Source organism: Podarcis bocagei (assembly GCF_964188305.1).
Source record: "Podarcis bocagei genome assembly, chromosome: 1".
Taxonomy (NCBI): Eukaryota; Metazoa; Chordata; class Lepidosauria; order Squamata; family Lacertidae; genus Podarcis; species Podarcis bocagei.
Window position 1 is genome coordinate 42,703,409 of NC_138125.1, and position 26,235 is coordinate 42,729,643.

General features: G+C 39.8%; 1 protein-coding gene across 1 annotated transcript in view; it reads left to right on the forward strand.

Moving 5' to 3' along the window:
- RYR3 (ryanodine receptor 3) overlaps nucleotides 1–26,235 on the forward strand; it is a 280,012-nt gene that overhangs the window by 251,936 nt on the left and 1,841 nt on the right. The window contains exons 83-104 of the mRNA XM_081207175.1: nucleotides 213–286; nucleotides 531–548; nucleotides 1,018–1,098; nucleotides 2,018–2,106; nucleotides 4,333–4,461; nucleotides 5,244–5,348; nucleotides 7,567–7,648; nucleotides 8,016–9,337; nucleotides 9,898–9,956; nucleotides 12,669–12,840; nucleotides 13,209–13,295; nucleotides 14,122–14,319; nucleotides 14,765–14,895; nucleotides 17,079–17,121; nucleotides 17,776–17,903; nucleotides 18,710–18,770; nucleotides 20,701–20,847; nucleotides 22,587–22,721; nucleotides 24,110–24,266; nucleotides 24,561–24,625; nucleotides 24,829–24,929; nucleotides 26,147–26,198. Of these exons, the coding sequence (XP_081063301.1) occupies nucleotides 213–286; nucleotides 531–548; nucleotides 1,018–1,098; nucleotides 2,018–2,106; nucleotides 4,333–4,461; nucleotides 5,244–5,348; nucleotides 7,567–7,648; nucleotides 8,016–9,337; nucleotides 9,898–9,956; nucleotides 12,669–12,840; nucleotides 13,209–13,295; nucleotides 14,122–14,319; nucleotides 14,765–14,895; nucleotides 17,079–17,121; nucleotides 17,776–17,903; nucleotides 18,710–18,770; nucleotides 20,701–20,847; nucleotides 22,587–22,721; nucleotides 24,110–24,266; nucleotides 24,561–24,625; nucleotides 24,829–24,929; nucleotides 26,147–26,198 (3,436 nt within the window). The remainder of the gene's footprint in view (nucleotides 1–212; nucleotides 287–530; nucleotides 549–1,017; nucleotides 1,099–2,017; nucleotides 2,107–4,332; nucleotides 4,462–5,243; nucleotides 5,349–7,566; nucleotides 7,649–8,015; nucleotides 9,338–9,897; nucleotides 9,957–12,668; nucleotides 12,841–13,208; nucleotides 13,296–14,121; nucleotides 14,320–14,764; nucleotides 14,896–17,078; nucleotides 17,122–17,775; nucleotides 17,904–18,709; nucleotides 18,771–20,700; nucleotides 20,848–22,586; nucleotides 22,722–24,109; nucleotides 24,267–24,560; nucleotides 24,626–24,828; nucleotides 24,930–26,146; nucleotides 26,199–26,235) is intronic.

Here is a 26,235-nt window from a genome sequence, read left to right on the forward strand (position 1 = left end):
TGTTATGGAGGGAACTTGGACCTCTTACAGATCAGTGAGGTCATCCACCATCTTCGGTAGTGCTAAAATTTCAACCGTCACCTTCCCCCTTTTAAAACCTTTATAACTCATTTTTACTGTTTGTATGTTTTGCTTGTTGTATGCCAGCAGTTCAGGGTTTCTGTTGCTAATAGATACAGCAATCCTTTCTGAATTGTCTTTTTCTTAAAAAGTGTTCTTGACTTGAATGCCTTTGAGAGACAAAATAAAGCAGAAGGCCTTGGAATGGTTACTGAAGAAGGAACACGTAAGTATAAGTATACTCATACTTCTAATTCACATAAGGATTACACTTCATTTCCCCCCTTTTAATACCAAATTGGTTGGGTCTTTTGAAAGCTTTTTTTTTGTTGATAGCCTTGTTAAAATAATGTAGCATTATACTATTATGTCTTTTTTATAATTTTTCTAGAGAAACAGTTAAACGAAAGATATTGTGTAACTTATAACTTGCTTATCCTATATTATTATTATTTTTCTTTGATCCACAGTCATCGTACGTGAGCGTGGTATGTTTGGGTTTACGGCTTTTGATGCTATTGTGTGTTGCAAACAGAGAAAGAAATCTTCTTTAATTGCATCTTTCCAGACACCCTTTAGGTTTAGTTTCATGGTCTGCAGCCGGTTGCGTGTTGAGCTTGGAGAATCAAGTTGATGCTTAATTAAAGAAGTGTCTTTCATATTTAAGGCATGGTTTGATAATGACTAACCATTTCCTATTAGATCTTTAGTCCTGTAGTTTTGATCATGAATGCTTTGGAGTGCTAAATATTTGGCTTTGCTTTTTTCTGTTTCATAGTTTATTTTTTATCATTCTCTCCAGTACGTTTCTTTTTTAAAATTACTGTAAATCAGCTTACAGTATTTGCTTTTTATTGAAATCACTTAGTTTGAAGGATGCTGTTGGAAGACTATCTGTTCTGCATGTTTTGGAAATGACTGATGATTGCATAATTCATTGTACTGTATATTTTCAAGGTGAGAAAGTACTACAGAATGATGAGTTTACTAAAGATCTGTTTAGATTTTTACAACTGCTGTGTGAAGGTCATAACAATGGTAAGTGTTCTGAGAAATTTATTGTTTCATTGAAATCCTCCATTGAAAGGACTAACAATACAATACATTTTTCATTTAAACTGATTTTCGGTCCTTTAGCATAGGGAATTAATTAATCAGTTTCTCAGATAAAATGGTTCCTCAGAATTCTCAAAAAATATTTTTAACATATAATAGTTGTTTCTAACTGGAAATCAAATTGCCATTTTATAAATTATGCATATTTTAAGTGGCAAAATAATCTGTGTAGGAGGAAATGCAAATGCTATTTCTGATAGCTCTTGCTTAAGAAAGAATACTGCCTTACTATTAAGAATGTTTCTGTGGTTGTATCCATCAGCTACAGTTACTGAGCAATTCAGATTTTTCATTTTCTATATCAGGGGCAATGTGGACTCCAGCTCCCATAATCCCCAACCCTTAGCCCAGGGGTCTGTAACCCGCGGCTCCAGAGCCGTATGTGGCTCTTTTACATCTTTGCTGCGGCTCCGGGGTGGATACTAGCGAGGGGAGGAGGCGCATTGTGCGCCCCGACACTCCTCACTGTGGCGGGCACTGTACTGGCTGTGACGTCGCATGGGGGCGGTGCGTGCGTTAGTCATGCACCGTCCCGACATCACCTTCCCGCCCGCTGTCAGATCGTGGCTCCGGAGATATATTTGTTTTAAATGTCGCAATGGTTTTGCGGCTCCCAGTTGTTGTTTTTTCTTCGGAAACGGGTCCAAGTGGCTCTTTTTGTCTTAAAGGTTGCAGACCCCTGCCTTAGCCATTCTGGTTGATGCTGAAAGGAGTTGAACCCAAGCACATCTGGAGGGAACCACGTTGCCCACTGCTGTTCCATAGGAACACAAATATAGAAATACTGTAATAATATTTCCATAGCTTGCATTTACTCACCCCCTTTTATTTTAATTTTCAGATTTTCAGAACTACCTGCGCACTCAGATGGGCAATACCACCACAGTTAATATTATTATTAGCACAGTTGATTATCTTTTGCGTCTTCAGGTAAGTTGGAGAGTTATTTTAATTCAATTTCACTTCCTACTTTAGAAAGTCTCCATATTGAGATAGACTTTGGGGTTTCACTACTGTTTCTGGTTCTGTTCTCCTCTTTTCCTGAAGAGCTCCCATGACACTGGGCCAGTTCGCATGGAACCATCCAACACAAATATAATTATTACTGTATTCAAAACAAAAATTCAAAAGAGGTTACATGCAAACTCTCTTAGGGATTATTGTAGAGCGCAAAGTTTTCCTAGGGGCTTGAGAATGAACAAGATTCTAATGATGCTTATCATTGTGGATGTTAAGGTGAAATTGATATCTATATTGAAGAAGTAATGACATTTTGTCTACTTTATTGTAAACTTCTTTTTATCACCAATATATTGTTGTTACAGCCATGCACCTTCAGCAGCTCTTTGTGGTTATCATATAGTATTGTGTCCATGTGATTTAGTTGGAGTGAGCTCCCATTGCTCTGTCCCAGCTTCTGCCAACCTAGCAGTTTGAAAGCACACTAGTACAAGTAGATAAATAGGTACTGCTGTGGCGGGAAGGTAAACGGTGTTTCCATGTGCTCTGGCTTCCATCATGGTGTTCCATTGCACCAGAAGCGGTTTAGTCATGCTGGTCACAAGACCCAGAAAGCTGTCTGTGGACAAATGCTGGCTCCCTTGGCCTGAAAAACGAGATGAGCATTGCCTTTGACCATAGTCGCCTTTGACTGGACTTAACCATCCAGGGGTCCTTTACCTTTTTCTTTAGTTGGAGTCCAACAACACCTGGACTGCCACTGGTCCCATGCCACACTCACCCTGCCCAGTCTAGAGGCATAGTGACGGAGAAAAGTGAATTTAAAGGTTTTTTTTATTCCTCAGTGGTGTTTGCAGTGGGTGTGAGGGAGAAATAAGGCCACAACTTTACTAACCAAGCTTCCATCTGATATGGAACTGATTAGAACTGCTGAACAGATTCTCAGCGGTTACTGTCTTCTTTGAGCAACTCTCAGAAGAGAAAGAAAAGCTAACCCTTTGGCAATATTGATTACCTCTGAAGTGGGCAGTTCCCTGCAAATGCAAACCTACACATATCTACTCAGAAGAAAGCCACATTGAATTTAGTGGGCATTGTTCCAAGGGAAGTTGGTATATGATTTTAGTCTGAGATTAGCTATACGAACTTTTTCGAAAGTTGATAAGAAACTATGGACTTGCAAGTTAGGGTGGTTTGAATGTCTCATAGACAGGGTGCCCTTGTTCTTGCAGGTTTTGCAGAGGCATATGGTTAGTGTCAGGGAAGAGTTAGAAGTTTCCAGTTTCTCAGAGGGAAAAAGCATTCCCCAAGGGGGGGAGGAGAGCAGTGAATCTAATAGAACAGAGCAACAGGAACAGGGAGGGACATGATGTTCCCAGGAAAGGCAAGGGTTAAGTTCTAGCTTAAATTTGGAGGAGGGGAGATACAAGCCAGCTCTAGTGAGGAGGTTGGGGGGGGGGAAACGGGAAAGCGAAAGGAAGGGCACATTCAACATTTTGAGAGTGGCTGGTCATGAGAAGCAGAGCTCAGAAGGTATCTGAAAGAAGTGACTCTGAGGAATAATAGTTAAGAACCGTTTATAAGATTGTTTTGTTACTATGCAATAAAAAGTTATAAAAGAACAAGAAGCGTTTGTGTGGTGATCTGAAGAGGACAACGATCAGTCCTGACAGTTGGCCACTGTGGAAACAGAATGGTGGACTAGATGAACCATTGGCTTGTTATGATTGGCTTGTCCTGATATCAAATGCAAGGGTAGCTGTGTTGATTCATAGGTATTATAGAAACTTTGTAACATATTAGTCCAACGAGGAGGGGATTGAAGTAGGGGATTAAGTTAATCTCGTGTAACTATAGATAAACTATGGCCCATTTCTTTCACCCTTGTTGAGGGGGTTGGATCACTGCTTGGTTAAGCCACTGCTGAAAAGAGCAGATACCCTTCAGTCATGCCCTAAAACTATCCTGTTCTCCCAAGTGTTTGATGACTAAAAGTATAAATATACTTATTTATTTGCTGTCTATACTGTTGCTGTTCTGTGTATGTTTATTATTCGTTTGTGCTTGATTATAAAATCTGAGCATTTACCCTTTGACTAATAGCATTTTCCATAGATATATATTTTTATATTTGATGCAGTTTGATTAGGCCCTCACAAAACATAGGGGGAAAACCCACCTATTGTTTATTCTTAGGAATCAATCAGTGACTTCTACTGGTACTACTCTGGAAAAGATATCATTGATGAATCTGGACAACGTAATTTCTCTAAAGCATTGGCTGTGACCAAACAGATTTTTAATTCACTTACTGAATATATCCAGGTAAGTAGCACGTTGTTTCTCTATGTTTCGTGTTGTGTACTTGGGTGTGTATGTGAAAGAACTGCATGGATTATAAAAGCAACAGGTCTGCCCAGGCTGTGCTCAGTAGAATTTCATGGTCACCAGCTGTAGAAGAGGCTCTCTATATACAATAGGGGGGATATCTGCAGACAAATGATTCACAGTGCTTGATTCTAACTGTGTCTCTTCCACAATACCTATGATGAAAAGGAAAGAAAACATAGACATTATATGTCTTCAGTCACCTGTTGGGTCCCCTTGCAGGAATACTGCTCCTTCTGACCAGCAGCTTGGATCAGAAGTGTAGCAAGAATCCATTCTTGTGGCCCAGTTGTTAGCAATGATTTTGTAGTGCAAACCGTCACCCCTAGAGTGATCAGCCCACACCTTCTTATATATATAGGGCTCACATTCAGAAAGGTTTGCAGATAGTTTCCCTGCTGCTTCACACTCCGCTAACATATTTCCTCTCTGCATGACTTCTGTTGTGTCTCCTGATCTGCTGATGGTGCTCTTTATATTCACAGCCTCCCACACTTCCACCCCCTTTCATTTTGTCCAACATCCATTCTGCTTCTTCATCTGCCTCAAACAAATAAAAAAATGCTCAAATAAAAATGTAATATATCTTTTTTTAGTTTTCGAATACATTAAATTGTGTACAAAATATTTTTTGTGACTGTGCATATCTTTTATCAACTTTTTGTTTATCAGACCAGCTGCTTGAAATAGAAATTTAAAGCATTTCCCCTTAATTTTAGGGTCCTTGCATTGGAAACCAGCAGAGCTTGGCTCACAGTAGACTGTGGGATGCAGTTGTTGGCTTCCTTCATGTTTTTGCTAATATGCAAATGAAACTTTCACAGGTAAATTGTGTTTGCTTATTTATTTATTTCACAAGATTTTTATATACCACTTGATTGTAATAAAACCTAAAAGCGGCTCACAAAATTAATTTGATAAAGAATGGGACATCTTTGCAGAATATATCTCTATCTCTATCTCTATCTCTATCTCTATCTCTGTCTCTATCTCTATCTCTATCTCTATCTCTATCTCTATCTCTATCTCTATCTCTATCTATATCTCAATCAATCAAGGCATGAGCTGTGTAATTTAAGGACATTAACTTGTAACATAGTTGATTGATGTTGTTATTCAAAGTCACATTATAGGCATTCGATTCCTAAAGCTTTATTGGAGTTACGTTGTCAGGAGTGGCTTGCCTAGCGGGGTGAAGACATAGCAATAGCCTCCAGGCAGCGCCACTGGTGCCATTTACCATGGAGGGGAGGGTTAATGTGGTGGCAAACTTGGGACTGTGCAGATGCACCAGAGTACACTCCAGTGTAGCACAGCCCCACAGCCTTGCCACTCCCTTGCCCTTCCTATTATGGTAATGCTGGGAAGCTAATGCTAAGGCTCTGCCCTACTTGGAGAGCTGCTCCTGTTTATGGTGTTGCATCAGTGTTAAGCTTAATTTCTACTGGCCAATTTAAGACATCCATCCGAAGCTTAAGCAACATGGCTTGCGAAACTGGGAACGAGTACCAGGGCCACATACTCCTTCCTTGAGCTTCCCTGCCATTCCCCCTCCTCCATACGCTGGATTGGGCACCAATCCCCCCAAAATAGTTATTAAATGGGAGACTTAGCAGGGAGAGAGGAAGAGAAATGACTAGTAGAGGAAGGGAAGCAAGAGAGCTAGAATATGAGACATTAAACTCATTAATTCTCATAGCATTTTGATGTAGGCCCCACTTATCTCATGCAGATACTAAGATTTTTATAAATCTGTATAAAATTTCACATTGATACATGTCTGCAAGCCACAACATGCTCTATACTTACAGGACCAGGCACTGTCGCCAAGCTATCCCCCTTTAGCTTATTCCATGCTGCCTGCCTTGTGTCCTTTATTAATTCTGCCCATTTCATCTACATGCCATATATTGTAGTTTGTTCTTAGATATGGGGATGGGGGTGGCTGACAAATACATCAGATTATAATAACAAATAAAGTATAATTACATGGATAATTATATATTTTTTCTCATGCAAATGTGTGTTGATTAGAACAATGTAAATTACAATTTATTTGGGAGGACTTTGATCCATGATCACAATGGCACTCTTTGGAAGTAACAGCTCTATGGGATCATTGCTTTCTGCTGTACATATCACTGGATTTGTGAGTGTTGGACTGCTGCTCAGTTATGGAATTCTGCACCCTCACAAAATGCAAAATGGTATATATACATGCACCAATGGATCAAGTATACATTCTAAGTCTACATTCTAAGGTTGCAGGCATTTGCACACTTTCTTTGGAGTCACTGCTCCAGAACTTAATATAATTTACATAAAATATGCATGATATCACCCATCTGTAAATGTCCATATTCCCTTGCATATTTATATTTGTGGCAGCAACATGATCTGAGGGAATATGCTGTTCATAACCTTGGAGAAGTGATGATTTTCTTTTAGGTGGCTTTTTAGGCGGTCAAGCAGAGATGACTGCTCAAGAAACGGGGGGGGGGGGGATGATTTCTCCTCCTGCCTGCAACCTCCAGCCTTCTGAAACAGACTTTCAGAGGATGGGGGGGGGGGGAGGAATAGCTCTCCTTCTATGAGAGGAAAGTTCCATGAGCAGAAATTCACTGGTGGGATCTCTCAGATACCACACTGTGAATCCTTGTGATATTTGTGTTCATTCTAGGTGTCCTTCAAGTGGTACCGTATCACAGTGATAGAACATATGTTTATTTATAAATTCATTTCTGCTCTTCCTCTTGGCTCCCAAAGTAGCTTTGCATGCTGATGGTTCCAAGTTCAGTCCCTGGAATCTAGAGTGAAAAGGAGTAGGTAACAGGTGATGGGACAGATCTTTGTCTGAGACACTGCAGAACTGCTAGTCCATACCAGACTAGTCAGCTTCCAATGTACTGTTTTGAATATCCTCTTAAACCCATTGACCACTGTTGGGCACAGAGCCAGACTCACATAAGGCTTCCATTTGCTAGACTGTGAATATTGTCTTTAGATTTATTTATTTTATTGTTTATTCTATTTGTGCTCTAGGATTCGAGTCAGATTGAGTTGCTGAAGGAGCTACTAGATCTTCTGAAGGATATGGTGGTGATGCTCTTGTCACTACTTGAAGGTTGAATCTTTTTTAAAAAGTTATTGCTATGCAATTCAAACATCAACATCATTTTTAATATGTGGAGTTTATCCTTAATTTATATTCAGACCGTCACAATAATTCTACTTGGTAATTTGGATGGATGAATGAAATTTTATTGTCTAAAGCCATAGACCACCACTGCAGATAATTCTAAATAAGAGATGGGCATAAATTTAGTTGTGCAATAATATTGAACTGTAGTTCTCAACCATGGGTACATTTAAAACAAACTTAGAATAAGCATGAAAACACTTTCTCCACATTTCTAAGGATGTATAAGAAATATATTTTCAATGTATGTTTTTATAAAAACTAAGTAACGATTTTTAAACTCACAATGTAGGTAATGTTGTAAATGGCACTATCGGGAAACAGATGGTGGACACTCTGGTTGAATCATCTAGCAATGTAGAAATGATATTGAAGTTCTTTGACATGTTTCTCAAGTTGAAGGATCTAACGAGCTCAGAAGCTTTCAAAGAGTATGATCCAGAAAGTAAAGGCATAATTTCCAAGAAGGAATTCCAGAAAGCCATGGAAGGTCAAAAGCAATATACGCAATCAGAGATTGAGTTCTTGCTGTCCTGTGCGGAAACAGATGAAAACGACATGTTTAACTATGCCGATTTTGTTGAAAGATTTCACGAGCCAGCCAAAGATATTGGATTTAATGTGGCCGTCCTCTTAACAAACCTATCAGAACACATGCCAAATGATTCAAGGCTTCAGACTCTATTAGATCCAGCAGAATGTGTCCTTAACTATTTTGAACCTTACCTTGGGCGCATTGAGATAATGGGTGGTGCCAAGAAGATAGAGCGGGTTTATTTTGAGATCAGTGAATCCAGTAGGACGCAGTGGGAAAAGCCTCAAGTGAAAGAATCAAAAAGGCAGTTTATTTTCGATGTTGTAAATGAAGGTGGGGAACAAGAGAAGATGGAGCTTTTCGTGAACTTCTGCGAGGACACGATTTTTGAAATGCAGTTGGCATCTCAGATATCTGAATCGGATACAGTTGACAGACCTGAGGAGGAGGAAGATGAGCCTTGCTATGTGAGGGAAATTGGAGAAGATGAGAAAGGAGAGCAGTCCCTGGAATCAGCTTCAGCTTTTGCTATGGCATGCGTTGCAATAAAGAAAAATGCTGCCACTGTTTTTAAAATGATAAGACTGAAAAACTTAAGAAAACAGTACAGAAAAGTGAGAAAGATGACTGTAAAAGAATTGGTTAAAGTATCCTTTTCCTTTCTCTGGATGCTATTTGTAGGATTCTTCCAAATGTTTCTCACTATACTTTGCAGTATTTTTCAGATTCTTTGGAGTACTGTGTTTGGGGGTGGCCTAATAGAAGGAGCCAAAAACATTAGAGTTACTAAAATTTTAGGAGACATGCCTGACCCAACGCAGTTTGGAATTCACGATGATGTCCTTGAAGCAGAAAAAGTTGAAGTTACAGAACATGGCATTACAGCTGAAATTGTGCAGTTTGTTAAAAATGAGAAGGGAGAAACTGACATCTTGTCAGATATTTTTGGCATTCATACGAAGAAAGAGAGCGGATCAAAGCATGGTCATGCTGTTGGCCTAGGGGATATCGCTGATATCATTGGATCAGATACCCCTCCTTCTTTGGAAAGTGCAGTTCGCAAGAAGAAAAAAGCCCAGGTAAACAATAAGTGGATTATATCTTATTTTATTCAATATGCTTCCTAACTGGTTGCTTATGAGAAGAGACTTTATTCTTTGCAGAAAGCTAAACCACAGAGACTCAAAGTTCTTCAAGCCCCTGGTGCTTTCCAGACAGAAGTGTAGGGTCCTCCTGATGCCCATAGTGTATCCTAGATTACCTGCCAACCTAGCAGTTTGAAAGTGTAGCAGTGTGAGTAGATAAATAGGTACTGCTACAAAGGAGAAGGTAAACAGTGTTTCCTTGCACTCTGGCTTCCGTCCCAGTGTTCTGTTGCGCCAGAAGCTGTTTAGTCCTGCTGGCCACATGACCCGGAAAGCTGTCAGTGGACAAACGACAGCTCCCTTGGCCTGAAAGCAGAGATGAGTGCTGCACCACACTAGACTTAACCATCCAGGGGTCCTTTACCTTTTTATCTTTACCTTATCCTAGTTTACTATAAACTTTTTGAGTTCACAGCATTATTTTAAGCTTTTGAAATTGGGCATACTTAATTCTCTATCATATCCAAATTCAAAGTACTTTCGACATTTTTCAGACACCTGAAATTGCAAAGGATGATGAATCGGAAACAAGAACAGAATCTGAGAAGGCTGAGTAAGTTATTTTTAGCGCTTACGATCTTGGGAATGATTGTTTTCCCATTTCCAGTGAAAGGTCAGCGGAGTTGATTGATGACTCCACCTAGTGATCAAAAGCAGGCAGCATTGGGGAGGTCAAACTCCCAGCATGCAGTTCTGCTCCTGCATTTGGTCAAGGTGCAGCAGTTCCCTTTCCCTGAGCACATCATGACTTATTCCGTAAGAGCTGCAGCAGCCAATGCTGCATTTTCATCTTGTGCTCCTCTACAGGAAATCTGCAGGACAGCCGCTTGGGCAGCGCCCAGTACCTTCACCTGGATGCCTGTGCATCATGGGATGTGGCAGTGGGCAGCTGCACTCCCTCCCCAGAGAGTTCGGCTGCTGTACACCCTACTTTGCCGGCCTTTCACTGCAAATGGGAAAAAGTATAATTGTATCTACCTGAAGTGTAGTCTTCCATAGTTGGTTTGGCTGTAGGATTCTTGTTATTAATAGAGTCACATTGACATTGGGAGGTAACTTGGTTCTTACTTATATCCAGGGGCGTAGGAAGGGGGCGGATCGCCCCGGGTGCCCTCACTGAGGGGGGTGACATTCGGTGCACCACCCACGACTCCCAAGCCTACCCGAGCCATTGGGGTAAGGGGGGAGCTGCACTGCTTTTCCGGTGGCATTTCCCCCTTCCCCTTTGTTTTGGCAGCTTGGGGGAGGCTTGGGAGTTGCAGGCGGGCGGTGCACCAAATGTCCGCCATGGGCGGTTCGCTCTGCCCCTGTGAGCGGCTCGCTCTGCCCCTGGCTGCAGGGGGTGCACGCTGCTCCGGGCACCCGAGCGGCTATCCTGCACCTGGGAGGACACGCCCCCCCTCGGGAGCACGCCCGTCCTGGGCATCGTGGGCATATGCTCCACCACTGCTTCTGTCCTTGCACTCCTGTCAGGCTTGGTATGCCTGCACACTGGATGCAAGCTCAGAGTTCTACCTCCCAAAAGGTTCCTGCCTGCCTTTTGACCACTAGGTGATGCCATCAACCCATTTGGCTGATCTTTCACTAAGAAACTGAAAACTACCTTTCAGGTAGGTACAAATGTACTTTTTAATGTTCATGTGTGCCGAGGTGAATGAGCTTCAGGCAGACCTCAAGCACAAGTTCCACTTTGAATTGATGTGTCTAGCAGTTCTTGAACAGTATGTTAAAGCAGTTTAGTTTTAAAAGCCTCCTCAAAGCCCTAAAGTTAAACATCAGGGAGGAAGCGTTAGAATCCTCTTGACTATTGTAGCTTTCAGTGCCATGCTTGCATGTAATTAGTGCCAATGTTTAGAAGCAAGGAGGTGATAAGAGCTGATCAGTTTGTACCCAAGTTAAAGAAACTGATATATTCTCTCTCTCTTTTCATTGTTACTATTTGTTTTCACAGTTCTATAAAAATGAAATTTCCCCTCTTGTTGCACTCACAGTTTTATTTTCCCCTTATAAACTTATTCTTCTGTAACTTCTAGAATTGCAGAGCCAATAACAGGGTTTAGCAGTGTACTAAAAGGCCTAGGACTTGCCAATCATAAGGTCGGCGGTTCGAATCCCCGCAACAGGGTGAGCTCCTGCTGCTCTGTCCCTGATCCTGCCAACCTAGCAGTTCGAGAGCACGTCAAGTGCAAGTAGATAAATAGGAACCGCTCCGACGGGAAGGTAAACGGCGTTTCCGTGCGCTGCTCTGGTTCACCAGAAGCGGCTTAGTCATGCTGGCCACATGACCCGGAAGCTGTCTGCGGACAAACGCCGACTCCCTCGGTCTATAGAGCGAGATGAGCACGCAACCCCAGAGTCGTCTGCGACTGGACCCTAATGGTCAGGCGTACCTTTACCTTTACCTAAAAGGCCAATATCTGATTTTAAAAGTCAATCCTTTATTAGGCATAGCAAACCACACATTATCAAACAAACACCGTTTACAAATTGTGCAAAATACGAGCTCAGCATAACAAGGTTTGTCCCAGTCAGATCTTTAACTCCAGAGAAAATCAATTTGTATAGATAATACAATATAACATAATGTGAGGGTGATCTGGCTGCGACATCTGTCACCCCATTGATCACCAGGGTTGATTCGGCTGATCTGGCTGGCTAGGCGGGTGTCCCCTTCCTCCTTCACCGCTCCATGTGCGCCCCTCCCGAAGCTGCACGCTCGGTGGAAGAGGACGACCATCCCAGATAGAAGGAGTGTACCGTTCTTCGGTCAAGGGTATACGATAGCTGCGCTCCCCTGCTAGAACCTCCAAACAAGCAAATATTTGATTATTATTCTCTGTCGTACAGAGAATAAAATGGCAACCATTACCAATTATTGACCTTTGAAAGCCATCTAAGTACTAATACGGTTGTAGCAAATTCCTTAAATTAAAAATACATGGTGTGAAATAGTGTTTTTTTCCTTGTCTGTCCTGAATCTCCCGTGAAAGAATTTCAGTGGATGACCCCTGAGTTCTAGGAGTGATGGAGAAAAGCATTTCTCTATTCATTGTCTCCATAACATGTACTGTATCTGTTATATATTTTGGGAAGTGGTGGTTTGTTCACTATATGTTAAAGTGCATTTAGGATATTTTGCCCCAGTGTGTGTCATCTTACATTGAAACTCATTTGCCAGTTGGACCAGAATTAATTGTCAGGTTCTTATTTGTGAGCAGTGCAGAAAACGTGCCTGTTCGTTAATAATTGTTCTCATATTCTGTAGCATGGAGGATGGTGAGAAACAAGATAAAATAAAGGATGATATGTATTCTGAACATATGGAACTAGAAGAACCTAGAAAACGGAAACGAAAGCGTGGGCAAAAAGTTGAGAAACCTGATGCAGTTATGGCCAACTTTTTTAAAGTATTGGAAGTTTATCAGACAAAAATGCTGGTATGTTGACCTTCTTTCTTACTTTTGGCCAATGATTATATTAGAAAATAGCATTATATTATATTATATTATATTATATTATATTATATTATATTATATTATATTATATTATATTATATTATATTATATTTATTATATATTATATTACAGCATTTTTCACAACTTGGGAGGATAAGTAAGATATGTTGGTGCATTATGAAGGTTTTTAATAAAGAGACAACACTTGGAAAAGAAAGTATGAAAAGGAACATAATTGATATATAATGATGATGTAAAGCATTTTTTTGGATCTCCTTTATTAATTTGTTTTCTTCCTTTTCAGTTCTGATTCTTGTTTTACGAACTAATAACAGTCTTTGCATTTTCAGCACTTTTTGGCCCGAAATTTCTACAATTTAAGATTTCTTGCACTTTTTGTTGCATTCGCCATCAACTTTATCCTGCTTTTCTACAAGGTAATTTAATTGTATCAGTTCTGGCAAGATGCCTTCATTTTCCACAGTGACATTTGCTATGCTGTGGTGAAAATTTAGACTACTATTAAAGTAAGCAGACTCAACTAATCATCAAATAAATGCTGCCAGTATAAAATGTATTAATCCAATTAAGGGTGAAATTATTATTATTTGATTTCATGGAAGAGATGAATTTGAATTGGGGACTTGAGAGTCATAGATCAGTTTCTTAACCACTGCACAACACTACGCCAGCATCAGCATAATATATGGCAGTGTTTAACATACAGAGATATTTTATTCTGTGTTTAATTTGTTGGAAGCCGCCCAGAGTGGCTGGGCGGGATACAAATAATAAATTATGATGGTGATGAACTTAAATTCTCTTTCTCCACCCCCTCAATACATGAGGTGTTATTCAACTAAGCATTACTCAGAGTATACCCACTGAAATTAATGGCCCTAACTTAATCATGTTGATTAATTTTAATCGATTTACTCTGAGTAAAACGTCATTGCTTATATTGTACCTCTGCCCTAAACATGTTTTCCTGATTCAGCTGCGGCTACACAACATTTCCCCTGGGTGGTTGAAGAAATGTGCATGGAAAAATCACATTTCAGTGGGCCTGAGAAATATTGTGCAGGAGCTGTGGCCAAGCAAACTGCAATGTGATAATGTCACTATAATTCAAAATATTAGACAACAACTTTAATAAAAAAAATATGGAAAAAATGCTAGAAAAATTCTACCATGTGTCCTTTTAAAATATATATCTATATATATTGTGTATACCTGCACTCCTTGTTTGTGTATTGATTTCAGGTGACAGAAGAGCCATTTGAAGAAATGGAAGAAGATTCAGATCTGTGGCATTCTTTAGAGGAGGAGGAAGATGAAGATGGAGTAGTCTTCTTTGTTTTACAAGAGAGTACAGGCTACATGGCACCAACACTTAGGGCTCTAGCTGTTATCCATACAATCATCTCTTTTGTATGTGTTATTGGATACTATTGTTTAAAGGTTAGTAATTTCACCCTAAATTATCCAGTAATAAAAGCCTCTTCATATTACGGTTTTTCCATTGCTCATTTCCAATTGCCATTCTCTTATTGATGCTACTGAATGCTTTTTTGTTTTAATTTACATACTTCAATGATACCTTATTATTGTTATTTTATTAAGTATTTTTGTGTTCTTAGCTCCTTTGGGCCCCGTGTATGATCTATACATTTGATAGAGCTCAACTCCATTTACTGATTGTTCTCTGGATCCTACAACAAGGCATACACACACACACACACATATATATATATTCTTCACAATTCCCATAATCAGTAAAAAAATAAGATAGTTTCCAATTGTACAGTTCAGGAACACTGTAAAATGCAATATTCCAAACTATTTTCAAGACATTTCTAAACATTCAGCTTTCTTTGGAGCTTCGAAATAATTATTTTTGCAATAGGTTCCTCTGGTTGTATTCAAACGGGAGAAGGACATTGCAAGGAAGCTGGAATTTGATGGTCTGTATATTACCGAACAACCCTCCGAAGATGACATTAAAGGACAGTGGGATCGCCTCGTCATAAATACGCCGTAAGTAACATGGAGTACAACCTTGCTCCTGCTTCTTGATCAGCTAAAGAAGTTCAGCTAAAGAAGGCCAACACAAGCTGCTTGTAGTTTTTGCAGTTAGGTCACATTCCTGTTTTACTTCGGCACTGTGGTTACTTTTCACCATGTCTGCTTCCCATGCTACTCTGATAATATATGCAATGGGGAGGCTACATAGGAAAGAAGGGTGACATTACTTCCCATATCATCATCATCATCATTGCCTCAGCTGCTCTAGATGGCATTCAACATAATACAAACACAGCAAATGTCAGACACAGAAAACTTCCTGATAAGTGCTGCTTTCAGATGTCTTCAGAAAGTTGTGCAGTTGATTATTTCCTTGACGCGAGGGTGTTCCACATGGTGGGCGCCACTACTGAAAAGGCCCTCTGCCTGGTTCCCTGTAGCTTTGCTTCTCGCAGTGAGGGAAACACCATAAGGCCCTCAGCGCTGGACCTCAGTGTCCGGGCTAAACGATGGGGGTGGAGATGCTTCTTCAGGTATACAGGGTCGAGGCTGTTTAGGGCTTTAAAGGTCAGCACCAACACTTTGAATTGTGCTCGGAAGCATACTGTAAATCTTTTAGGGCCGGCGTTATGTGGTCCCTGCAGTTGCTCTTGGTCATCAGTCTAGTAGCCACATTCTGGATTAGTTGTTTCCGAGTCACCGTCAACGGTAGCACCATGTAGAGCGCATTGCAGTAGTCCAAGCAGGAGATAACCAGAGCATGTCCCACTCTGGCAAGACAGTGCACAGGAAAGCAGGAGGGTCTCAACCATCACACCAGGTGGAGCTGATAGACAGCTGCCCTGGACACTGAATTGACCTGTGCCTCCATGGACAGCTGTGAGTCCAAAATGACTCCAAAACTTTACACCTGGTCCTTTAGGGCAAAGTTACCCCCATTCCAGACCAAGGAATCTCCCACACCTGCCCACCCCATCCCCCCAAAACAGAACTTTTGTCTTGTTGGGATTCAACCTCAATCTGTTGACTGCCACCATCCTCCAACTGCCTCCAGACACTCTCACACTATCAATGCTACTGACTCCAGTGATGCTGCTGTGAGAAGAAAACACATCATGTGCACTTCCTACACAATCAACATATTGCCAAATTGCCAAAGTTCTACAGATGTTATAACAAACAGTGTTAGTAAGAGAGGAATCCTGGCATTCTCAGTGCTGTCAGCTTTTCTGCTTCCATTGATTCTGCTTCTGCCATCATTGCTGCTGTATCTTTCTACTTCCATAAGTGCTACCAGATGCATCACTGACCAATCTCATACCAACAAAACCTAAACCTTTGTTGTTGTTGTTGGAGGTAAAGGTAAAGGTACCCCCTGACCATTAGGTCCAGTCACGGACGACTCTGGGGTTAAGGCGCTCATCTCGCTTTACTGGCTGAGGGAGCCAGCGTACAGCTTCTGGGTCATGTGGCCAGCATGACTAAGCCGCTTCGGGCAAACCAGAGCAGCGCACGGAAACGCTGTTTACCTTCCCACCAGAGTGGTACCTATTTATCTACTTGCACTTTGATGTGCTTTCGAACTGCTAGGTTGGCAGGAGCAGGGACCGAGCAATGGGAGCTCACCCTCTCACAGGGATTTGAACCGCCGACTTTCTGATTGGCAAGCCCTAGGCTCTGTGGTTTAACCCACAGCGTCACCCGCGTCCTTCACATTGTTGGAGGTGGTGACTGATAAATACAGTTGCTAGTATCATGTTTAGGAAAAACTTAACTAAAATGGTATTTTTAGTTGTATTTTCTTTCAGACATCTATTTTATACTTGGAAATGAACCTGTGATAAAAATAAAATCTAGACAAATGTAAAGAAAAGAATGCTTTAAAAGGTTAATATGTTCGCTGCAGAAAGGAGCTACATCATTTTCTTTCACACCTGGCAGGAGCTGGAGAAAATCTGTAAAATCCGTAATTATGGATTCATAAACACCAGTATCACTTACCGAACAGAAATTTGCAAATGATAGGCAATCACCGGGGGGGGGGGGGATCACTATGAGGCAAAATTCTACTAGTAGATCAGCAAGTAATGCTATCTTCCTAACGCAACCTATAGCAATAAAATACAAATGTAATTAAAGTCCTTTTTGTGTCTTTTGTTAACTAATTTGAAATTCTTATTTATGTATCTATGCAGATATTTTCCTAACAATTATTGGGACAAGTTTGTAAAACGAAAGGTATGTTCTTTAAATATATGTCAAGAGTCATGCTATTAAAAATAACCAGATATGTCAAATTAAGCATGTTCGTTGTTGCATTATGTGTAAGGAATAAGCATAAATTGGGAATAAAAGGCCACAGTTTTATTACAGAATATTAGCAACAATGAAGTGAGCTTGTGCTCCAGGTATACTGTGGCATTTCTTCTCTCTGTGCTGCTCCTTGCAGTGCCCCACCACCACCGTCCTCGTTGTAGATATATGACCTGACTGTCTCCAGGCACTGCAACAGTCATCCGCAACATGGCAGGGCTGATGTTGCCAACCTTCATGTCTCATTTGCGGACATCTTTGTCTCCTCAATCTGCTCCCCTCAGTGATATGGAGGGAATGTCCCTTAAGTCACATTAGGAATAGCCATCTATGATGATATATTAGTGATATTTTCAGCTGTTATTTGCAAGTATTGCATTGTCAGGCATGTATAACCCTAGAAAATAACTCGCATTTAATTAATTTACATAATAAAAATGCTTTCTGATTACTTTTTATGCATCTGTTTTTTAAATGCCTCCACTCCTCCTGCCAGCTGTCATTGTTTTAAGAGTATCAACCTAAGTTGTTAAAACTCCCGACAAATACTGATGATACCTCGTATCTTTTCCCTCGAAGGTAATCAACAAGTATGGTGATTTATATGGAGCAGAACGCATTGCAGAACTCCTGGGTCTGGACAAAAATGCTCTGGATTTCAGCCCAGTGGAACATACTGAACTAGAGGAGGCATCCCTTGTTTTGTGGTACGGTGGGATCTTAAAGCCATAGTAGATTAGAGGCAAAGCAAATTCAGAAGTCCTTTTCAAAAGCTACTTTATTTATTTATAATGTTTGGCCAGGCTGATGATGGAGCTAGATAAAGCAAATCAGCGTGACGAACATTGTTGGAACTGTTTAATTGCCTATTTTAAAAGGCTACAACAACAAAATCAAGAAATTTTTCATCAGCTAAAGAAATCTTGACACCCTAATCAGATGTGGATGGGTGTATGACATGAAATTGTGGTAGTGCAGAATGGCTTGTGGCGACACTCCATCTAGTTTTTTAGCAAGACAGCCTGCCAATAGCAATTCTGTTATTTAAAACTATAGTGCCATAAAGGGGGTGCAGACTCCCTTATTTTAAATGGCCCTGTAGTAAAAATGCTGTTGGGATGTTGCACAGGTGAGTCATGTCTGCTTGAGGAAATTGTGTGCTGATGAACCAACATCATATTTAGCTACACTGACTCGTTTTCTGTATATAAATGCTGACTTACCTTTCAGTGTTGTGGGCTAGCTCAGAACAACAGCCTCACTGTTTCATGACACTGCAGTAGATCAGTAGTGTTGCACCCTATTTTAAATACTTAAAAGTAGGTGATAAAGTTGGATCATGTTTGGAGCTGTAAATTTTTTTATCCCCAATACACTTCCATAAATTCCCTAGAATATTTCAGCGCATATTGCTGCTGAAAACTCCCCCTAAAACAATCAATGTGAGAGAAATGTGTATGTTGATAAAATAATGATTATACCACTGATTAACTTAATATTATTTATCTATTAGGTTAAGTTCTATTGATGCCAAATACCATATCTGGAAGCTTGGTGTAGTTTTCACTGATAATGTAAGTATACTGTATGAATGTGGAAAAATTCTTCTGCTTCATTATTCTCATTGTCGGTTTACATAGGGATGGACTAGATGGGGAACAAACCTTGCACTCATGTGTCCTTCCTTGCCATTTGAATTAGAGACAGTGATGAGGCATCCAAGTGGATGTATCAGGTGTAGATTATGGATTAGACATAAGGTAGAGAGGTCTGGGATAGAATGGTTCAGTTGGTTATCATCAGCATATAGGAAGCCTTTGTATAAATCATGCAAAGGGAGACAATAGCGATAGAAAAGGAGGCCCCGATAGAGGCTGAGAAGGAGCTTCATCCAGCGGCAGTCGTGAAGCAGCAATCAGAGTTAGAAGGGCAGTCAGCCAGGGACAGACACAGAAGCTTGTTTTGAAGGAATTAAGGAGGAAAAGATGCTCAACTGTATCAAAAGGAAGTGGAAACCTTCAAGGACTAAAAGGACAAAGTGGAGACTTTGGATTTGGCAGTGAGAACATTATCTCGAACGTTTCGGAAGTCGAACGGTCTTCCGGAATGGATTACGTTCGAAAACCGAGGTACCACTGTATTACTACTGACAGCGGTATTTATTGGAGCAATATTAAGTCATGACATGTTTAAAGGCAACGTTACTAATGAACAATCTGTTTCAGCTTTTTTGCAAATTTGTTTCATGTAATTTTTCTGTTGAGCAGATACATTCTTTAAAAAGAATGTATTGTCTGGTGCATTTTCTTGACCTTTTGTTTTTTACTTTGGAATCATTTGGTTGTTAAGCAGCCTTATATTAACTTTAAAATTATTCATTCTGTGTTTACTTTCAACCAAGAACTTCTGCCATTTTGTTTTCATGGTTTGATTGTTCTCATCCTGAGGTGTCAGTTAAGTTTTCACCATTCAAGGAAGCAGCAACTGAAACACAGGAGATCTGAGGATCTCATAAGAATTTACTTACTATGGAACTGATTAATAATGGTGGGTTTGTGGAAGGAATGTAATAAAGATATTTAAAGTATTAGGTTGGATCCAGATTGGGTTAGAGCCACGTCCTTCAGCATGCAAAATGACATTTTCTGATTTCTTATATCCCTACATGAGAAAACTGAACTAAAATTCAGAGTTGTGCTTCTGCATGTGCAAGGTGTTGCACACAATCTCTTGAACCATGTTTGCTTTTTCTCAGCAGTTCATACAAAATGTGCTACTGGTAGAATGTATTCTGCTACTGCATCTCTTGACCCAACCTAATTAGGATACAGTGGTGCCCCGCAAGACGAATGCCTCGCAAGACGGAAAACCCGCTAGACGAAAGGGTTTTCCGTTTTTGAGCTGCTTCGCAAGACGATTTCCCCTATGGGATTGCTTTGCAAGACGAAAACATCTTGCAAGTGTTCCGATTTTTTTTTGCTTCCCCCCCTTTTTCCTAAGCCGCTAATAGCCTTTTAGCCGCTAATCCACTAAGCCTTTAATAGCCGCTAATAGCCTTTTAGCCGCTAAGCCTTTAATAGCCGCTAAGCCTTTAATAGCCGCTAAGCCTTTAATAGCCGCTAAACCGCTAATAGCGCTCATCCGCTAAGCCGCTAATAGGGTTGCTTCGCAAGACGAAAAAACCGCTAGACGAAGAGGCTCGCAGAACGGATTAATTTCGTCTTGCGAGGCACCACTGTACTAAAAATCAAATTATGGATGTAGCGCCCAGGCCTCCTAGAACTGGGAGCCACAAGCAGCTTAAAATAATTTACCCAGGGAGAATTAGGATTCTTCTTCAGACAAGCTTTTAGCCCCTGTGTTGTATCTTTGTGTGTTGCTCTTGTATAGAACTGACTGCCATGGTAGAAAAGCATTTTATAAATAATTTTAATAATAATAATAAAGCACAATACTTGAAAAATGAGAGTAGCAGCAGTTGCTGACATTTAACATTTTCTTTAGTCCTTCTTGTACTTAGCTTGGTACACAACCATGTCAATTCTTGGTCATTACAACAACTTCTTCTTTGCTGCCCACCTTCTCGATATTGCTATGGGTTTTAAGACTTTGCGTACCATCCTGTCTTCTGTAACCCACAACGGCAAACAGGTGAGTTACTGGCAACATAATTTCTTTTAAAATGAATTACTCTCCTGCTGGGGTGGGGAACTTCTGGCCCACCAGACGATGCTGAACTGAAACTTCCACCCTCCCTGTCATTAGCCCTGTTGGCTAAGCCAATGGAAACTGTTAATTAAGCAACGTCTGGACGGCCAAAGGTTCCCCATCCCTCCTCTACTGAGAAATAATACTAATGCTGGAATACAATTAGTATATGGAACAACTGAAAACATTAGTACTGTCTTCAAATACATCATTAAAAACAGAGTTGCTGCGAATAATGTAGAAGTGCACAACGGTCAAGTTTGAGGAATGTTATACATAATTAACAACCTCATGGGATGCATCTCCGAGTGTATTTTACCATTCAGACTGCAGGATGAGGCAAACCAATCAACAATTTGAATGATTCCCTCTATTTTTAAAAAACTCCCTGTAAAAAGAAAAAATCTAGAAGGCCGGAGAGAATGTTATGGCTTAGCCACCTCTTACATGCTGGAGTGGCTGGGGAAACCCAGCTAGATGGGCGGGGTATAAATAATTATTATTATTTATATGCTGCCTTTGAATATGCTTGAAGAGTTCTTCCCCCATCCCAGAGGGAGGATTCAGATATTTACATTCTACAGTCCAACGACAGATTCATCATGCATGGCTACATGTCATGTTTTATATCTTAATTTTAGAATGGTGGTATGGTATGTTAGGTTGAACAATTTTCTTTTTCATAATTGTGTGAGAGAGATTATGTATGATTGCGTGCACAAACAAAATATAAAAACAGATGTCAATAGATTAATGCTGTTTCCAGGGGAACAGGCAGTTTTCTCTGTACAATATGTGAACCTTTTCTGCTTTTGAAAACAAGCACTATTCCACATTCCTTTCACTTGATTTAGTGTCTTCCATGCTAACATTTGTCCAGATCCACTTCCAGTCGTGTTTTCAAAAGGTGAATCCTTATAATTCCCTTCTAGTTGGGGAAGCACATTCAAACAGGCATCCTATTAAACAGGCAACGCAGCACAGATAGACAGCCTTGCCTGGGCACTGGGAGTACTAACTGCCTGTGTTTTCTCTCTTCAAGGCAAATTTCTGGGCTTTTATGTGAATTTGATAGGAATGTTTGGAAAACATTTGGGGGGGCAAACAGTGGGGTGCTCAAGCATCTCTTTCTATGGCTATCATCATGAAAAACAATGCCTGATGGGGTCATTCAGTCCACAAAAACAAGTACACAACTTCACAATACATGGAGCAATTTGAACCACATATAAAAACTGGCTGAGGAATGGCTGTAGCAATACCAGAGTCTGTACCCTCAAACTTTGTCTCAATATATTTTTCATGAAATACAGCATTCATAATACTCTTGTCACATTTTTAGGGCATCATAGGCCAAATTCAACAAAGTGGCCCCATTAGCAGAAGCCTGTGCAAGGACTTCTGCTAGCACAACAATCTCCTTCCTCTCCCCCCACCTCAGTGGTTCTGGGGCTTCAGGGGAATCTGCAGAACAACACACAGAGAAGGGAGGTTGTTTCTAGGAAACAGAAATTATTGTGTTGACACAACAATTGTTTTTGTGTGACACTGATCTTCTCCATGATTTTTTAATACTTTATTGTCTAGGAATTTTAGTTCATATATATATATATATATATTAGTGAGTGAGGTTTTAATCCCTAATTGCTATTTTTCCTCATGTGATACTTTATTTTGGATAGCTTGTTTTGACGGTTGGACTCTTGGCTGTAGTGGTATACCTTTACACAGTTGTGGCATTCAACTTCTTCCGCAAATTTTATAACAAGAGCGAAGATGAAGATGAGCCAGACATGAAGTGTGATGACATGATGACTGTAAGTACCAGGACATCACGGGAATTTTTTTAACTCAGAAATGTTACTGTGTGGGTAAAAGTACTATATGGATGTTTTTACACACACATTAAAAAACACAGGGTGGCTTACAAGCTAAAATTGCAAAGCACAAATAAATAGTTAAAAACAACAACAAATTAACCCCCCTTCTCACAAACATATTTAAAAGGCTGTAGAATGTTAATCAGCCAATCAGTCATTTTAAATCATGTATACAGGCATTTTAATAATAAAAACCATGGCCCTATGATGACCAATTTAAAGTGAATAGAGATTAATATTCAGAACCTAAAGAGAAATCAATATACTTGAAAGTTTTGTTTGGATGTTTCTTGATATTATACCAAAATGTGTGTACAGCTCAAATAATTTTCAAGGCCACTTTACTATTGTTGTTTAAAATTAAACACAGCTGTATTGCCATATTATACACATTTTTTGCAACATTTTTAACTTGGTGTCTTCTTTGAGACTTCTGGAGCCTGTCTTTCAGAGGTTGGACCGTCCCTATAGAAGAGTCAGTTTACAAACTCATAAGAGGAGGAATGAAGGATTCCAAATGCTCTTCACTGTCCACCAGAGAACATGAGAACTGATTTGGGGGGCATTATCTACTAGGAAGTTTTTCTTAGCAAGACCAATTGAAATGAATGAATGCTGTGCAAAAGCATGGTAGTGAATTTTGTCCTTTGCAAAAATATTACGTGTTTTAGATTTCATCAAATTAATTCCGTTCCAAATATTTGGGAAATCTCAGTCATTTTGGGCAACCCATGTCTCTCTCCTCCCTCCCAATACCTTACACCATTTATGACACCAGGTGTGGGGCTGAGAACCTTGTTGGGCATTTGGGAAGCACCTGAGAAATAACTTTGCCAGCCCTGTATTCAGTGCTACCTAAATCCCAAGCATAGAGTAGGCAAAGCAGACGACCTAATGATTAGGTGTTTTTCATTTGTTTGGGAACCAATGAGCTGGGGATTTTGGCATTTGTAAATCACCTGAAGTCATTATGTCAGATGATTGACTGGTGAGTGTCAAAGCTGGCCCATGAGTGAGTTGGGAAGGCAAGGATCTGGCTCACTGGGCTGAAAAGCTTCCCCACTTGCTAGAGAACAGGCTTCCTCAACCTCGGCCCTCTAGATGTTTCTGGCCTACAACTCCCATGATCCCTAGCTAGCAGGACCAGTGGTCAGGGATGCTGGGAATTGTAGTCTCAAAAAAACATTTGGAGGGCCGAGGCTGAGGAAGCCTGCTATAGAACATGATATAAAATGTAATAGCTGTTTAAAAATTGTACTTTTTACTCTTATAATTCAAAACAGTTGGATTCTCTGTTGTGAAATGTAACAAATTCTTTTTTCCAGTGTTACCTCTTCCACATGTATGTGGGTGTAAGAGCAGGTGGAGGCATTGGAGATGAAATTGAAGACCCTGCAGGAGACCCTTATGAGATGTATCGAATTGTTTTTGATATCACGTTTTTCTTCTTTGTCATTGTCATCCTATTGGCCATCATTCAAGGTATGTTGAATGTGGCGTGCTATTGGCATGCTATATATATTCAATATATGTAGAGTTAAAGAGTAAGTTTAGAAAAGGAAAGTGTCCAAACCTGTTTCCAGTGTGTAAACAAAGAAATGCAAAATGTATTGACAGACACACTGGGCATTTTAAGAAACACAATTAGTTAATTGAAAAGAAAGACATGTATTTTAAACACCACCACTAAAATATTAAAGGGTATAAATGCTGCGAATGTTCTTTTTTATAAAAATGTGAGCTGCTATACACTACTTCCATTCCATTCAATAATAGGTCTGATTATTGATGCCTTTGGTGAATTAAGAGACCAGCAAGAGCAGGTGAAAGAAGATATGGAGGTATTGATAAATGTTTTTATTTATTCATTTCTCTATTTCATAAAATGTATACAACCATTTGATCGTTTAAAAAAAGAAACTCTCAAAGTGATGAAGTCTACAAGCATATTTTTGTAAATTTTATTTCAGTAAGATATTATACCCAATTACTGATAGGAATCTAGGCTAATTCATCATGGCTTAACCTTCTGTTTTATTTCTAGACCAAATGTTTTATTTGTGGAATTGGTAATGAATATTTTGACACAACCCCCCATGGATTTGAAATGCATACTTTACAAGAGCACAACTTGGCCAACTACCTGTGAGTACATGCACATTCTTTCTTTGTTAAATACAAACCTCTAATGAACTTTTAGCACTAGCCTTACTATGCAACCCACTGCATGTCTACTCTGAAGCCTTTTTGAATTCAATGGTGCTTCCTCCCACTGAAGCGCGTACAAGATTCTAAGTGTGTGCATAGATGATTGCAACCTTAATCTCTGAAACTCATTCAGTCTCCTCAGCACTGTGGTTACTGATCCAAGACTCGGGAAATTAGTCATGTGCAGGTGAAAACTATGTGAACAGCTAGAGCTTTTTGTTTACCTTTTCTCCATGGTAAATCTCGCTGCTAAAGCCCCTTTAGAGATAGGGATCTGTCAAAGCCTTGCTTTGTAAAGTACTGTGGACATAATTCTGCACCATCATAATCATTAGTAAGAAGTTGAATATGAAGTAATGAATAGCTAAGGCTTCTCCTATCTGTATTTGACCTTATTAAAAAAAATATAAGCTGCTTTGAATGATTAGTCATAAACAGAAACAAAATATTGCAGAAAGTAGCAAGATCAACTTCTTTAGGAGTAGAAGCTTCTTCAATGTGAGTACATCAAAGGATGTTTTGATTGTGTTTCTAATTCAAGGCCTGTTCCTCCCTTGGATTTCCAAATAGAATTTATTGGCATATGTATATAGTTACATAAAATTAGATATGGTATTTTCAGTAATTCAAAAGACAGAATACCTGCGAAAGGAAAAGTAGCACTCTAAAGAGCCAGTTTTCAGAAAGGAGAACACATGGTGAGGCAACAGCCAGAATCTCCATGTATAAGTTCATACTAATCTGTATCCATGTTCTGGTTATTTAGACTGTGAAAGAGAAATACAGTCCCTGAGGGCGAAACAAATTTGTTTTTTGTGGGTTTTTTTAAAAAAGAGAAACATCCAACAAATGTTTCATTTTCTACCCACAATTTCCCCCCTCCTTTTGTGTCTGTTTCTGGGTACATTTGTCAACATTTTTTGGATTGTGAACTGGCAGGCACACATTTATATTTACCTATATACAATATAGGTAAATATATTGTATATATATAGGTAATTTATGCACTTTTACAAAGAGCAGAAAAAATACATTAAATATTGTTGCTACTGCTTTCCCCCTAAATAGAAATCAGTGTTGTTGTTGTTTATGAGAAACAGAAGCATTACACTACAGTTTAAAACACAATATGTAGTTTGATATTCTCGTTCCAGGTTCTTCCTGATGTATCTCATTAATAAGGATGAAACCGAGCACACTGGACAGGTAAGCATTATATTCATAGGAGCCAACTTCTAGCAAA